Below are 16,680 nucleotides of genomic sequence, written 5' to 3'. Positions count from 1 at the left end.
TGGATGCAACAGGCTTGTTTTATCATTTTGCATCTCTCTTTTCTTCTTTGTAATGGAGCCAATATGTAACTGTTGAAACATGTTGTCCAATGACAATATGATTAAATAAATTAAGGCATTTATAATTTGATTCCCATGATAGGAAAATATACACACAGAAAAGATTGGGGAGGAAATACATGAAAATATGAACGGCGGTTTCATCTTTGTTGTTTTCTTTCGTAGATTTATCTCCATTTCCCAAGGAGCACACATATATTGTTTTCCAGTAAGAAAAACAATAAGATTTTTCCACTAATTTTAGTCCTATTTATATACTCAGCGTCAAACGGTCCAACTTTCTGAAGATAATCAAAGAACGATTATTTTTATGACAAAAGTCCTCACAGCAGCAACAGCACCATTTAAAGATGGGAACAGGCCAATGGAATAAGATGTAGACCTTAAAAGAATAGTTCTCGAGTGGGGAAAATGTCCAAGACACAACTGCTATGTGAAAAAAAGGTGGTTTCAAGACAGAATGTGCATGACGCTCAATTTTGTTTTGCACACACATAAATGGAACAAACTCTTACCCCTATCTTTGGGATGGGACGATATATCTGTGTATGTGCATGTGGTTTTCCAAGTTTTCTCCTATGAACATGAACTGTTTTCATCTTCATTAGAATGTAGTTAAAACCCGGCAATGTCTTCGGAAATGATGAGCATGACAGCAGACTCAGCACTTCTAAGTAGGGAACGGGACTCAGGGTTGGGAGAGCAGAGGGGAGGGCTCTCGTGTTAGGAAATAATGCTGCTCTTCAAGGATGAAAACACACCCCCAGTGGGGCAGGCATTCCGAAAGGGTCCTTTCTGTGCCTGGCTGCTCTTTTGGGTTAATTAATGGCTGGCTGGAACCTGCATCCAAAACCCGCGTGCACGTCAATGGAAGATGCTGACGTGACAGGGAAGGTGTCCAGGCCTGGGGTTACCTCTGTGTGCCTCCCAAGTGGCCACGGAGTCCCCTCTCAAACTCTCTGCACTGACCACCCTATCTTCCCGGCCTGCCCAGGAGGACACCTTCCTAAAAATGCTCAACCTGGTTAACAGCGAACCACAGCTAAGCAAGTGTGCATCCCATGAGCTAGGTGATGTCCACAAGACAAACAGCACAATTTCCCTATTCCGTCTTCCCGCCTGTGTGCACAGTGAAAGGCAAGTTCACATCCCCAGGATTTCACGGCAGGTGGCCCTGGGAGAAACAGGCAACTACAGCCCCCACGGAAGAGTAGCTTGCTGTTTTTCTAATGATGCTGGTCTTTAAGCTAACACTTCCTATTAATTTGTAAATTAATTCACAGACTTTACTTATCTTTAAGATTGAGGGGTTGGAAACAGATTCTCCACAACAGGCACTGGGCCCTCACAGAAATGAAGAGGCGTCCACACAGGCTGGTTACGAAACCACGAAGACACCAAGATTTTCACCCACCCATGCAGCAGGATTGACTTTGGCCTGACCATCCCCTTTCCTTCGGTAGGTGGAGTCGTAAGCGAGGCCATTTACTCATAGAATGTGGCCTCTGGAGGTTGGAAAAATAAATCTCGTGGCTTTCTCTGTAGATACAAAAGCAGATGACTCACACACCGAGGTGGCCTGGATTTCATAAATCTTGGTGTTACAGCATTTTTTGATGCTTCAGTTTAAATAAATAACAAAAAAATTAAAAAAAAAAGAAAAGCATTGCAACAACATGGATGGACCTAGAGGGTATTATGCTAAGTGAAATAAGTCAGACAGAGAAAGACAAATACCATGTGATCTCACTTATATGGGGAATCTAAAGAACAGAATAAATGAACAAACAAAACTGAAATTGACTCATAGATACAGAGAACAAGCTGATGGCTGCCAGATGGGAGGCTGTGGGGATGGGGGAGAAGTTGAAGGGATTACAAAGTACAAATTGGTAGTCACAAAATTGTCATGGGGATGTGAAAGACAATATGGGGAATATAATCAACAATGCTGCAAAGATTATGTAGGGTGTAGATGCCTGACCACTGCGTTGTACACCTGAAGCTTAAGTAGAATAATATTGAATGTTATAACACACACACACACACACACACACACACACACACACACCAGGGGTGCTAAAAACATGTCTACAAGTGGACACTTTGGGTCAGTGTTGCTCAAGCAGTAGTTCACCGTCATCAGAAGTGTCTGGACGCTGATGGGAACCACTTTGANTGCCCTCGGAAAGAACTAACCTTGCCTACACCTTGGTTTTGGACTTCCACCTGCCACAAGGATGAGACCACAGAACTCTGTTTAAGCCACCCCAGTCTGTGGCACTCTGTCACAGCAGGCCCGGGAAACTGGTAGTACCCCTTTACTTGACGCTGCTTAGAAAAACACCCCTGCGTAGTAAATGCATAGGGATAAACACCACCAAAACCGGGAGGGTAGTCACCACCGAGTGGACAGACAGGGGACGGCCTCAGAGAGTCGATCCCAGGGGTCCCCCCATTGCACTGGCAATGGTTTACTTCTTAAGTTGCGTGGGTAGGTGCGTACAAGGACTTTTTTTGCATTCGTGTCATTTTGCACGTCTCAAATTAAACACTTTACGGTTTTAATAGTCAAAAAGGAGCACGCACTTGAGAAATTAATCTAAAAAGTAATAAATTGAATAAACAAAGGAGTAAGATTCAAGGCTTTCAAAAAGTGCCCACAAGCAATTCTGTGAACTGGGGTTTGGCTCCGCTTTTGGGGGCGGCCTTAATATTATGCGATGGGGACATCAAGGCTCAGGGATGCCAAAGGGCTCGTCTGAGGAATTCTGCTCGTCTGTGACAAAGCCAGGCCAGACCCCCCAACTCCATGGCACCCTTCCCACCCCTTCACTGGTCCCTAAGGTGGCAGCTGTCCCCACAGAGAACACCCGCTTGGCCTCTTCAGTACTGACGATAAAAGAAGTGCTTGGTCCCAATGAAAAGTGTTGGAAGAAACAAGAAATAATCCTAAATTTTAGAAAATTGGGTAGGGCCCATTTGGGGGGCCGGCGGGTGCAGGATGCTCAGTAAATCAGGTCCTACATCTAAGAGGTTCCTGTCTGCACCCCAGCCCATCAACACACTGCTTCACGCCACCGCAGGCACGGGACGGCCCCAGAACCCTCTTGCGTCCCCTTGTCCTCAGCTCTTGTTTTTCTAGAGCCTGCTTTCCCCACCTATGGGTGGAGGCCATTAAGTGGAGCGCGTTGGAAGGTTTCCTGCGGACAGAAAAGCAGCCCTCTTACCTGACTCCTGGAGATAGCGATACACCAGGAAATTCACTTCATCACTGGTTATGCTCATCTTAGCCTCACCTCGCGGCGACGAGGTCTCGACGGAGCGGGAGCCACCCTCTGTGAGAAAGGCGAGAGGAAAAAGCAGAGAGCTTTGAAACGCTGCCTGTAAATTCTTCCCCTGCATTCTTCTTGAGACAGTGGGGGGAAACAACAAACCCACAATGTTATACCCACGAAGGTAATTCATGCCTGATTCGGGTTATAGTGTGTGAACACGTGATTACACTTTTTAAATTATTTATACATTAAAAAAAAAAAAAGATCCTGGTGAAATGTCTCCCTCCCCCCCCAATGCAAATAAGAAACATTGGTGTGTTTTGTAAGGCTGGGATACAGTTAGGCACAAACCATACTCAAGAAGACAAAATTCATGGGCAACAGAAAATAAAAACAAACCCTGGCTTTGTGTTCAATAAAAATCATGTGCGCATGCATTAGGGTCACATTGTGCTCAGAAACGAGCTTCTACGGACGCATGCAGCCCACAACAGGTGCGGCTGGCTTAGACACTAAGCACTTTCCAGACACATGGAGATTACTGAGTAGAACCGGCGATCGTGTCAGCACGACACCTTTCACTTGTAAGAGTTTAAATGACACGCTTGATGGTCACTCCACCAGTCGGGCACACACAGCACTGAGAAGGTCGCAGAGGTAAATGTATCTGTCACCTTGCCATCATTCTATAAAGAGGCCAGGTTTCAGGAAGCCACAGCAAGGAAGCAGAGAACCTCCATGTTTTGTGTTTTGCCACAGAACTCACTGCATCAGTCTGGCTGGGGGGTTCGAGCACCCAGAAGGCAGGTGGAAACTTGGGGTGGCGGGGAAACAACGATGAGAACTCTGGGAGCCTCAGTCTGAGGCATCCAGGAAGGTAGTCATTTTCTTCCCAGCGACCCTAGTTAGACAAAGGCAAAGGCACAAGCCCGCCCAGAGAGAACAGTGGTCCATGCAGGAGAACGCTTTTGTACACAAGACAAAGCAGAAGTCATTGCAAGAGCCAATAGCCAAAAACAGCCACAGCGTTTTTCAATCACATCACCAACCCCAAACACTTTGGGCTGCTAAGGACCTGTCTTCAGAGTTCATGTCCTACATTGCCAGCCATCTTTAGCGGTGGCAAAACTTTTATCGTTGCATGAGAGTTAAGTGTTTGTTTACAAAAAGATAAAAGGAGAAAGTACAGATTCAAGTGGGCTGTTGTAAGGGACATGCCTCAAAGATGGCCCTGAGTCACAGCCTCACATATATAAATGGGTGGGCAGGACCCTGTGACTTGCTTCTATCCCGTAGGACGTGTCAAAAGGAGATGGCCACCCCTTCCTTGGTGACATTACGTTCTAAAATGAAGATCAGATGTCATCCCCATCATGATTAGACATTATATAAGACTTTGTCTTAGTGGACTGGAGGGAGAGGGTCTCATGATGGTCTTGGAGATGAAAGTTGTCACCACGTGAACTGTCCAGGGAGCTGGGAGGCCGCCTCTAGGATTCGCTGAGCCTCAGTCCTCCAACCACAAGGAACCAAAATTATGCCAACAACGTGAACTTGGAAGACCNGCCCAGAGAGATGGAAACGGATGTGGTGACTTCTGTTAAAGTGAAATCTACACTGACACACAACCCAGCCATCCCACTCCTAGGTAGCGACCCAAGAGAAACGAAACCCCGTGTTGACCCATGAAGCCTGCACACAAATGTTTCTAGGAGCTTTCGTTGGCAATCGTCAAAACCTGGAAACAACCTAAATGCTCTCCCCCAGGAGGATGGACAGTCAACTGCCACGTGTCCTTAAAATGGAATACTACTGAGCAATAAAGAACGAACTACAGTGGTTCCTCCCTACCCGCAGAGGACACGTTCCAAGACCCCCAGTGGCTGCCTGAAACCAGAGGTAATACCAAACCTGATACGGACTGTGTTTTTCCTTATATGTCCATGCCTATGAGAAAGTTTAATTTATAAATTAGGCACAGTACGAGATGAACAACAATAAAAATAAAACAGAACCACTTTAACAACAGAATGGAATAAAAGTTATGGGAACGCACTGAGTCTGGAGACATGGCGATGTGGACTGTCGCAACGCTCTCAGGAAAGCGTTACCTTCAGGGAGTGTGCCCTGTGTTCTGAGAGGGTAACTGTTCCACGGGCGAGTCTCTCACTTGCAGCCTCAGGCGTCCTAGCTGCATGGGGGGTGGCATGAAGAGAGAAGCTGGTGGACTGAGGAGGGCTGACAGAAACGGTGTCTGCTAGCTCCCGAGCACAGAGGCACGCCTCTCTCCCCCTGCTCAGGTGGCTAGGACCAGGACCGCCCGTGGTTCCACGAAACTTGCCCCTCCCCACACCCATGAAGGCGGGGTGGAATGTTCTGGGCCCACCCCTGGTCGGCGAGGCACAGTACAGATCTATCTCCCTCACTGCCAGGTCACCGTCCACCTGCCGGCTCCCTGTGCCATCCCCAGTGCCTTCTACACACAACGTAACAACTAAAGGCAGACTTGGCAACACAGAACCTACTGGCACCTTCCAGCGGAGAAAGCCAGGTGGGGAGGACTCCAGACCCCATGCCCCGCCGGGACCCAGGACTTATTGTCACCGAGTCAGATGGCGGTTAACGGCTCGGAGCGCACATAAGCCCCAAGAGGAACAGTGATTAAGGTGAAGGGGCACCTTTTTCTTTGTTGAGCTAGAAAAGAGACTAATAGACTTAAGACAAGTTGGGAGCTCAAGATCTGCTTAACCAAGACTTTAGGATTTGAGATAAACGTATAAAACAACCCCCAGGCGAACGCTTCAAACATGAGGCGCTGCTTCTCTCCCTTCTCCTTTGGAAAATGTCCGTGTGCTGGGGTCCTCAATTCCAGGGGACACTGAGTGTAGAGGAAAGTGCAGTAATCTCTTCCTTAACAGCTGCTCAGTACGTGGGGTTGTACCCTCAGGCGTCTGACAAATGAGGACTAGAGCTCAGCAGACGTCACACAAAATTGACACTGATGACATTCTCTACATCGTCACCTCCCCACTGTCCTCCTCGGATGCCCGGTTACAGAAACTATCAACAAACGCTAAATAAGGAAGTCTGACCCTTCTGGGGGACGGCTGGAGAGTTCTGTGTTTATTCCAAGAGGCTAGCAACACTCGCGCCCCAGCGGCCCAGGACCCAGCCACCCGGCAGCAAGAGCCCTGGCGAAGCCTTCCTCTCACACGCTTTATGCATCCCGATGTTCACAGTCGTGAGACCACCGGTTCACCCAGAGATCTCTTCATACATTTTGAGTGTGCTTTTGCCTTCGGTGGAGGTGCGGGTCAAAGGAAAGCATCTCGAATTCCTAGGTTAGTGGGTATGCGGTTTCCTATAGCTCAGGGTCCCAGGTGACGCAGACCCAGGCTTGGAAGCGGACAGGTGTTTGTTTATTACATGCTACCTGCCCGATGTTTTCCGCCTGTTTTGCTCAGGATAACCATTGCTTGCAGANTGATGTCAGAGGGGTAGTAGTTTGGGGGCACTTTTCACTTTGTGAGGGATGGAAAATGTCTAATCATTATGTTGTTTTGTACACCTGAAACTAACAAAAAACATTGCAAAAATTAGAAAAGAAAAACACTTAAAGCATCTGAACCCACGTATTAGATGACAGTCCCATGATCCTCACATTGGTGTCCGCCAACGTAGGAGCTAAGATTTATAATCAAATGCTCAGCGGCTTAAATTTCCACAGCCACAAGACCGATCAGATTTAAAAGACAAACTAAAATACTGACAGTTGCAGAGCGCAGGGTCTGTCAATCTCAGCATAACTGACATTTGGGGCCACATAAATCTTTGAGGTGGGGCTGTCCCGTGCACTGTAGGATGTTCGGCAGCAAACCTGGCCTCTACGCACCAGATGCCAGTAACCCCGTCACCTGGAAAATGTCTTCACACGTGGCCTAATGTCCCCTGGGGGGTGAGGGGGTGGAGGAGGAGGGAATTGCCTGTGGCTGAGAACCCCCCCAGTTAGGGCAGGTACACAGGGCCAGCGTCACTCCTCAGTACATGGCAGGAAGGGCCCCGAAATTCCTGAGTCTTGGTCCTCTACATCTGCAATGCCTTTGGTAAGGAACCACAACTTGAAGTCTGTCTCCACCGCACCCTGGGCCTCGCATAACTCCACCCTCAGATGTCCACCAACTCAAAAGGCTGCACAGTTAGAAGAGGGAGAAATAAAACAGGTGTGTTCCCTAGGTGAGAGGCCACAGCCGGTTCTCACCGGCTGCCTCCTTGTGTGAAGCCTGTGAACTACGAATAGGGTTTACATTTTTAAACGGTTCAAAAGAGGACCAAGAGTTAACTTTTGCAACCCATGAAATGAATATGACAGTGCAATGCAAGTGTGCATCAATAAAGTTTTATTGGCTCTCAGCCATTTACGTATGATTGATAAGCTGCTTTCACACTCCAAGCACAGAGTTGAGTGGCTGCAACAGAGACCCACCGGCCCACAGAGCCTGAACCACCCACTCTCTGTCCATGACACAAAATGTGTACAGACCCTGCTCTCCTGAAGATTTTCCTGTCACTTCATTAGAGAGCAAGTGGCTTTCTACTTGTCCCTTTGTTGCTTTCTGGCTCAAAATCCTCCTGTCTGATAACGGGAGGGCCATGCCCCCAAATGTGGAAGTTCCTGGTGTGAGCATACCCACCATTTTATACTGACAGCCAAGAAAATACCGTTGCCACAGTCTGCTGGGATGAGCCATGTTGAAACCCGGCCAGCCTAATGGGCTCACATACCAGCCCCCCTTTCTGAGGTGCAGTGCCCAGTACAGAGAGAACAGGCGTCTGACTTACAGTAACTCCCATCCTGCCGACGCACCGTAGGTGCTGGGGGAGGCAGGCAGCAGGGTGCCACTTCCCAGCATGACCCCGAGTGACCATCTGCAAGCATCACCTACAAAATCCAGTCCCCCGTGAAGCGAGACACCCATGCCTCACGCACAGCAGGAATTGAACGTGTGCTCATTTCAATTCAATCGAAGCTTATGTTCCCTCGGCACTGAATCCCTACCCAATCAAAACATCGACAAGCAACACAGCTTCTCTCTCACCTTCCCTCCAATACTTAGAATACAGTTCACTTGCATTTTGAACAGTACCGGCCGATAGTGCAGCCACTCTGGAAAAGTCGGATGGGCCCTCAAGACATGAGACATCGTGTCACCATGGGAACTGGCAATTTGGCTCCCAGGGGCATACCCAAGAGACACGAAGACAGATGTCGGCACAGAAACTTGTACAGGAATGTTCACAGCAGCGTTATTCACAATGGAGAGGGAACTGTGACTCAAATGTCCGTCCATTCAGGAACGGATAAACAAACCGTGGTCAATCCATACGACAGACTATTACTTGGCCATGAAAAAGATTCGTGCCACAACGTGGATGAACTTTGAAAAATCATGCTAAGTTAAAGCCAGTCCCAAACTCGACACTTTATGCTGTTTTTTCTTTATTAACAAACTGCACTTTTCAAATATTTAAGTAAAAGACCAAAATGCTTACACGTTTACTTGGTTAACACAATTTTTACATATTTGGTTGTAAACAAAAAAATAAGACTCCTCCTCTAGTTACATTTAGGTCCAGCATTTTAGCTCTGCTTGATTTTCTTAAAATGATCAAGCAAAAATCTTCTCCAAATTTCCATTTTATGTTTTTAAAATTATAAAGATTGGTTTTTTTACTAAAAGAAAAATTTAAAAACCAAAACACACACACACACACACAAATTAAATCCTAAAATTCCATCTACCACAAGATAACAACCTTTATAGAACTTGCTTATTTTTATTTTATTTTATTTTATTTGGGCGGGGGGGGAGCTGGGCATCAATTTTAATTTGGGGTGTGGGCTTCAACTCTCAGCGCGTGGGCACCTATGATTGTTTGGTTTGTTCTTCCGGAAACCTTATCATCGCGCTAGATTTATAAACAGTAATCTCCATGTTTTTCTAATAGTTTCAAGGTTAAGCAGCACATCAATTTGCAGATAAACACAAATCGTATTAAGAAACTAATAAAGCACAGAATTAAGAGACGGGAGCCAAATAAAATCTACTCTCATGTGCCCAATTACAGGGAATGATTCAGCTTAATTTTAATTTGCAGTGTTAACAAGAGGAATTGATTTTTGAAGCTGTCATCCTGTCCTGGTTAAGACTCAGAAAAGTTTAGAACAGCGTGTTCAGTATCCATAATTCTTGGAAGGCAGAAGTCCAATTCATCGTGTAGAACTGACTCTCTAGCCTGTCATGATTTAATGATGCCCTATGTACTATTATACCTTCCATTTCGGCAAAAAGGAGCACCTGCACATTCCTCCTGAAAACTCAATTTAAAACAGACAGTGTTTAGTTTTTGGCAAAACACAGTTTTGCTTCTCAAGTGGATTTCAGGAAAAAGGACAAGAAGCCAGTGGCAGGTGGGGCACTTACCTTTATGGCGACTTCATGTGTAGATCTCCAGACCAGTGGGCTCCCCAGCATCCGATCAGAAAAACTGCACAGCGTCAGCCAGGACCTGCCTGGCGAGAAACGGGAGATTTGTAAAGAAAAACCTTAAAAATCTTTGGGGAGTAGTCACCTCTTACCATTCCCATTCCTTTGTGTTTTCTCTTTCAAATTGATGACACTGTTTTTCTTTTTCATCCCAACTCAAACTTAACCTATTTTATTGTTTCAAAATCTCCTGTCTTAAACTTCAACACAGAGGATGCGGTTTTATTTGCAAAGTGGAAAAGCAGAAATTAAAATGGCCAGGCAGGTATTATGGTATGTGTAGAAATTCTGAAAGCGAAGAGTCTCAAAGTGGATAAAATTAATTTGGGCTTAGACAGCGCGGCTGTTATCGTTTAATAATAAATCAGTGCCCATTTGATATATCTTTGTTTTAAGGACTGCGCCGTATACCACCAATAAATTAAACCACACACACCCTCCACAGAAATCACGCCTTAGAGAAAAGTTAGACACCTCTTGGAGTGAGGGTTACAATAGTCACAACAGGCATATTTATGTATTCACCTCATCTATACCATGTTCACAAAAACATACAAAGCATATTAGAATCTTGTCCCCCGCCCTGTGGCTTCCCCAAAATAAAGCAAAAGAAAGACACTGACTAATACATCTCAACTGTTCCATTACTGTACTCATACATTTCCATTTCACAGGGATTGCATTTGCACTGATTTCTGAAGAATCCAGGTTCTCATCTCATAAAAAGATAATCCTTCTATCAAAAAAGTTTTTTTGGGCTGGCTGAGTGGCTCAGTTGGTTAAGAGCGCGAGCTCTGAGCAACAGGGTTGCTGGTTCAACTCCCACATGGGCCAGTGAGCTGCGCCTGAGCTGAGCTGCCTACAGGTGGCAGGGTGGCTCAGCTGTGAGAGCACGTGCTCCTAACAAGGTTGCTGGTTCGGCTCCCTCATGGGATGGTGGCTATGCCCGCCTGCAAATACGATTGAACACGGCACCTTGAGCTGAGTGGCTGTGAGCTGCCGACAGGCAGCCAGATGGTGGCTGGACTTGGAGCTGAGATTGAAGGACAACAACTTGGCTGTTCCCCTTCCCCAATAAAGTCTTTAAAAAAATAAAAAAATAAAAAGTTAAAAAAATTTTTTTTCAGTCAATATAAACACTAAGCAGTCAACCAGCATTTACTTAATACTAATTACCTTCTTCCTTATAAAATATCTTTGGTTGTGAATGAATGCAGCCTTCTACACAGTAAATGATCTACGATCCTCTACAAGCTCAAGAACTAAAGAAATGAAATGCCTGCCTTTTCTCTACATTCTTGTTCAATACTCTTAAATGATAATAAAAAGGTGCCAGGTTTAATATAATTCAAAGTCACAAGCGAAGCTATGAATGAAGGTGTGTTTTTACGAGTGAAATTACACGGGACCTCATGAAATGTTTTAAGGCAATTCAAGTTATTCCCACTGATTCACATTTATAATTAAGTTGTTTAAAAAAAAGGAGATTAAAAAAAGCAGGCTCATCGACTCTTAGTTTCATTACAGAAAATAAAAAAAAAACCATGAGGATATGTAAAGTAAGAGAAATAACCAGAGAAAGTAAAAAAAACCTGCCACTAGAAAAAAACAATACGATATTTAAACAAAATCTGACTACAACTCTTTGATAGAAATTACAGGGAAGCAGAGTGAAGCAAGCATAACGGCATGTTGCTTTGCTTATAAAACAAACAAAAAGAATACATTTCATTACAAAACAAATTCTGTAGTGGCGACGAAATAGGACAATACTCCTTATAGTAACCTGAAGTAGAAAGCAAATTACTGTTTTCAGGATGGGGTTGTAAATGACTGGGGGGGAAAAAATAGCCTTCTGATGAAATTGCTAAATACCGTACAGTGTGAAAATATGAGCAGATGTCACCACAATAAGCCCCAAATTGCCTGAAAATTAAAGCATTAAAATCCATAATAATTCAATAAGTAATTAATATATAAACAGCTCTTATTACAAGCTGTTCAGAAAAAAGCTTTAGAATCAAAATCTTATTCTTTGGTCCCAAAACAGATGGCAACTCACAAATTAAGAGCCTTGGAATCGGAGAGTATCTTTTATATATGTTGTTAAACTCATTAAGTATAATTAACATCATCTGTGTTATAAACGCCAAAAAAAATGGGAAATATGACTTTGGTTATTAATAACATTCTTCTGGTTATGCAACGTGTCAAAATTGATTAGTTTATTGCTAGAAACAATAAATTAAAAGGAGAAATCTGACTTGCCAATACCTGGTCATTACTGATTTTCCCATTAGTAGTACCCAGATAGAACCACTATCGATAGACAGTGCGGGCAAAATAAATAAATAAATAAAAAATAAATAAAATTTATGTACTGCAAAATATTTGTGTGGAAATGCAAATAACTTAAATAAATAAAATATGTTCCTTCTCTCAAAAGTAATACTAAATGTAAACAAGGTAATATTTAATTAAATATTAAATTAAACCACTTTTCTGGTTGCTCTCAGCTCTTGGCATGGCATGACATAGACAGACGTATACTGGAAGTCCTTCCACGTGCGTAGGAGGTATAAAGCCCCTAGTACAGTCACGATGTTGTGCAATCAACCCCTACGTCAAGTTCCAAAACATGTCCATCACTCCAAAACCTTATATCCATGAAGCAGTCCCTTGTCATCCCCCTCCCCGAGCCCAGAGTGACACTGGTTGCTCAGGTACCATCGCCCACTGAAATCCGATACTGAGCCCTCCACCCTAAGGGACATTGGGCAATATCTGGAGACATTTTTGGCTGTCACAACTGGAGTGGGGGAGTGCTACCAGCATCCAGTCAGTGGGTGACGACCAGGAACACCGATAAACATCCTACGACACACCAGACAAGCGGCCCTGAGACAAAGGCTGATCCACCCCAAAATAGCAATAGTGCCTGGGTTGAGAAACTTCATTTTACTAGCACAGATTTTAGAATCGCTAAGTTCATCTCGTCATGACGTCTGTCTGATTTTTATTGTGAACTATTAGGAGGTGAAATAAGACTTTGACACAGAGTTTAGACTCAGGAAGAATGGTCTCAGGGATATTTTCATAAGACTGTCAAAAACGCTTCCTGCTTGGTTGCCCAAATGTAGACAACAACAACAACAAAATAGCTTATCGATGACTAAATCGAAAGGATAAACGTATATTTTTACTAATCATACATTAAATGCTTAACTATATAAATAGTGATTCCATCTCTTGCTAAAACAGAATCAAATTTGTACAATACTATTCCCTTAGTTGCCTGTGGAGAAGCCAGCATGCAGCAGAACTGACGCCTCCTGCCCAGAGCCACCCCGGGAGGGAGCCACCATGGTGGTGCATCACGCAGCCCCAGTCAAGCCGCCAGGCGACGGCGGCCCCAGCTGACATCTTGCCTGCAACCTCACGAGAGACCCCAGCCAGAACTACCCAGCTACCTCACGCCAGCATTCCTGGCTGCCAGAATCGAACGCATTGTGAATGACAGGTAGGAACGGTACCTGGGGCAGGGGGCCTTTTGACCAAGGGCCTCTTCGTCATTATCCATAGAATGGAAACAATGAAGTGCAGGGTGGGTGCCGGGAAAACCTAGAACCAAGTGGACTTGGAAGCCAAGCAGCCAAAGGTTTATTTATTTTATTTTTCTAAAAATTTTATCAGGGACTTGTGCGAGGGAACAGTGTTGCGGAACCAGGGAAGGGGAACAGACAAGTTGCTGTCCTTTTGTTCTTCAGTCTAGTTGTGGAGGACGTCGCTTCACTGGCTCATGTTGGTATTATCAATGCGCTCTTCCCAGGTGAGGCAGTCACTCGCCGGCCATTCGACAGCCGCTCATGGCAGCTCACACCCGCTACCAGCCAGCCCCACTGTAGCCCACACCGTCGCCGGTGACTCATGGGAGCCCAGCTCCAGGTGGAGCTGTTGTTCAGCATCTTAGCTGTAGAGGGCGCAGCGTCACTGGCCCATGTGGGATCCGAACCGGTGGCCCTGCTGCTCAGAGCTGGCGTCCCAAGCCAACTCTTAAACAGCACGCCACTCGGCCGGCCCAGAGGTTTAAAATAAGTTGGGGAGGGTCTGCCAAAGCCCAGTCTTCAGAGTGATGTTTTGTAGATTGTTAGTATGTTTTTGGTGTCACCTGAAAATGGCTCTGAAATCCAGTAGCATCAGTAACACTGGGTTCAATCAAGTTATTAAAAAACAACGATATAGGGCCGGCCGAGTGGCTCAGTTGGTTAAGAGCTTCCTCAAGAGTGTGAGTTCTGAGCAACAGCAGTTCGATGCCCGGTCCGAGCTGAGCTGCCGCTGAGCTGCCAAAAGGTGGCAGGATGGCTCAGCTAAAAAGAGAAAAACAACAACAACCCCATAAAACACACACACACACAAAACAGCAATAAAGTTATACCTACTGTCTGCCTAGCTCTGTTGTAAATGCTTTAAACTCATTTTCATCCTTTGATAAATGAAAGGACCCTACCTACCTGATGTATCCCAGGCACCACGAACGCCAGGTACGCAGTGTGACTCTACTGTCATGGTTTTCTCACGGCTCTGAGCCACAGGCAGCAGAAATTTTGGGAAAGCACCTTCTTCATCTGGCCCCTCCACGTAGCTACACGGCATCGATGATGATGACATACGCGTGCTATGGTTTGCCTAACTCCCCAGGTTCTCTCTCAAAGACTTTTCAACAACGTGTTGACATTTCACAGACATCTTTCTGACTGACACTGAATACACCAGTCACGGCACAAGCCCATAAACGGAGGTTTTGGGAAACGGTGTGTTCTCCAACAGAAATGTAAAACTGAGGTGCATGTTTTTAGACTTTGGGAAGCTCGAAATCTAAAGATGATAGGACTTGCTTGAAATAAATGCAAGTGTGCCAAGATGGTAATGACTTATAAAAATAAACGTTACTTTTAATATCCTAACAGTGTCAAGAACTGGGGCAGTTCTCGATGAGCCTTGATCCAACGGGAATTAAAATCAGGCCATCATCCCCATTTCTGCTTTTACTCACAGATCCAGGAGTGTGGGTGCTTGGAAGTGAAAAGGCACAGTGCATCTATTACTTCCTCGTATCATCCCATCTTTTTAAAAACTTGACTTTAGGTGGATTATTCGCCACTGTAATAAATGTGTGTCCTTCTCTGTTCAGACGTCAACCTGAAGAGACACCACCAAACAGGCCCCTTCCCTTGTAAAGTTGTATTTATGACATAGAGAAAAATATTGTGTATTGTTTTCTTAATGATAAAAGATACTGGGTTGGCCGAATGGCTCGTTGGTTAAGAGTTGGCTTGGGAGCATGAGCTTTGAGCAGCAGGGTCCCGGTTCAGATCCCACATGAGGGCCAGTGACGCTGCCCTCTATAGCTAAGATGGTGAACAACAGCTCGACCTGGAGCTGAGCTGCTGTGAGTCGCCGACAATGGAGGCGTAGGCTGCAGTGGGACCGTGAGTGGCCGGCAGCTGCCATGAGTGGCTGTCCAATGGTCAGCCGGGAAGAGCGCAATGATCACAATACCAACATGGGCCAGTGAAGCAACGTCCTCCACAACTAGACTGAAGAACAAAAGGACAGCAACTTGTCTGTTCCCCTTCCCCGATTCCCCAACACTGTTCCCTACCCCAATTCCCCAATAAAACTAAAAACAAAAAACAAAAAACAAAAAACAAATTTTGTACAAAATCCCAAGAGCCTAACGTTTAATATGTATATTATATGTATAATACATAGTATATATATTATATATATACATATTATACATATACATATTATAAATGTATTATACATATAATATACATATGATGGAATTATTATTCAGCCCTTGAAAAGAATAAAGTTCAGACTCATGGCACACTATGAATCTTGAGGATATTATGCTAAGTGATATAAGCCCAGACACAAAAGGACAACTATTGTATGACCCCAGTTACATGAAGTACCTACAGAACTTAAAAACAGAAACAGAAGGGGTGACCAGTTAGCTCAGTTGGTTAGAGCGTGGTGCTGATAACACCAAGGTTGCCGGTTCGATCCCCGCATGGGCCACTGTGAGCTGCGTCTTCCCTAAAAGAGTCAACTATGCCATTGTAGCATAAAAGCAATGTATAACCAATGACCATGGCTGTTCACCAATAAAATTAAACAAAGAAAAACAAGACAGAAAATCGAATGGTGGTTGTCAGGAGCTAGGGGAGGCGGGAACAGACAGGACAGTTATTGCTTAACGGGGACAGTTTTAATTTGGGTTATGAAATGAAGTTCTCACATGGACAGTGAACGTACTCAATGCCACTGAACTGGACCCTTAAAGACGGTTTAAAACATCGCATTTTGCTGTGTGTATTTTACCCTAATTAAAAAAAAAATCTCAAAGAAAATGAACCTTCAGTGCAAATGTATGTCTTCCAAAGAGCCTGCTGTTGGTTAAGAAAAGCTTAGATCAAACTGGCTGTGGCAGTTCAAACGCGCAGTGGACAAGTCATTTTGCAGCTGGCAAGCCAAGAATAAATACCCACTCCTTTCTTTTCTGAAGTCACTTTCAAACCCTTCTCTGTGAAATACCAGAGGCACTCAGCTCTTCTTCAAATTCACAAGTGATATTTTGAGATCCTTCTGGGTAGAGCAGTGGTCTTCCTTACTAACTAAAAACAATCTCCGAAGCCTACTTGTTTCTGGAGTATGTGAATGTTCGTCAAACCCATGCATTGTGAGGCCAGCTTCTGTCCTTGGGAGAACTCAGCTCCAAGGTAGCAGGA

At 44.8% G+C, this 16,680-nt stretch overlaps 1 protein-coding gene across 1 annotated transcript in view; it reads right to left on the bottom strand.

Moving 5' to 3' along the window:
- Positions 1-16,680, bottom strand: part of LOC109374514 (F-box-like/WD repeat-containing protein TBL1X) — a 122,386-nt gene that overhangs the window by 58,734 nt on the left and 46,972 nt on the right. Inside the window, exons 2-3 of the mRNA XM_019629171.1 lie at positions 9,821-9,909; positions 3,291-3,398 (exon numbers count right to left, since the gene is read on the bottom strand). Coding sequence (XP_019484716.1) covers positions 3,291-3,348 — 58 coding nt within the window. The 5' untranslated portion in view covers positions 3,349-3,398; positions 9,821-9,909. The remainder of the gene's footprint in view (positions 1-3,290; positions 3,399-9,820; positions 9,910-16,680) is intronic.

This window comes from Hipposideros armiger, unplaced genomic scaffold (assembly GCF_001890085.2).
Source record: "Hipposideros armiger isolate ML-2016 unplaced genomic scaffold, ASM189008v1 scaffold_827, whole genome shotgun sequence".
Lineage (NCBI taxonomy): Eukaryota > Metazoa > Chordata > Mammalia > Chiroptera > Hipposideridae > Hipposideros > Hipposideros armiger.
The sequence above is the reverse complement of the archived record's forward strand: the minus strand, read 5'-3'. Positions and strand labels throughout refer to the sequence as shown.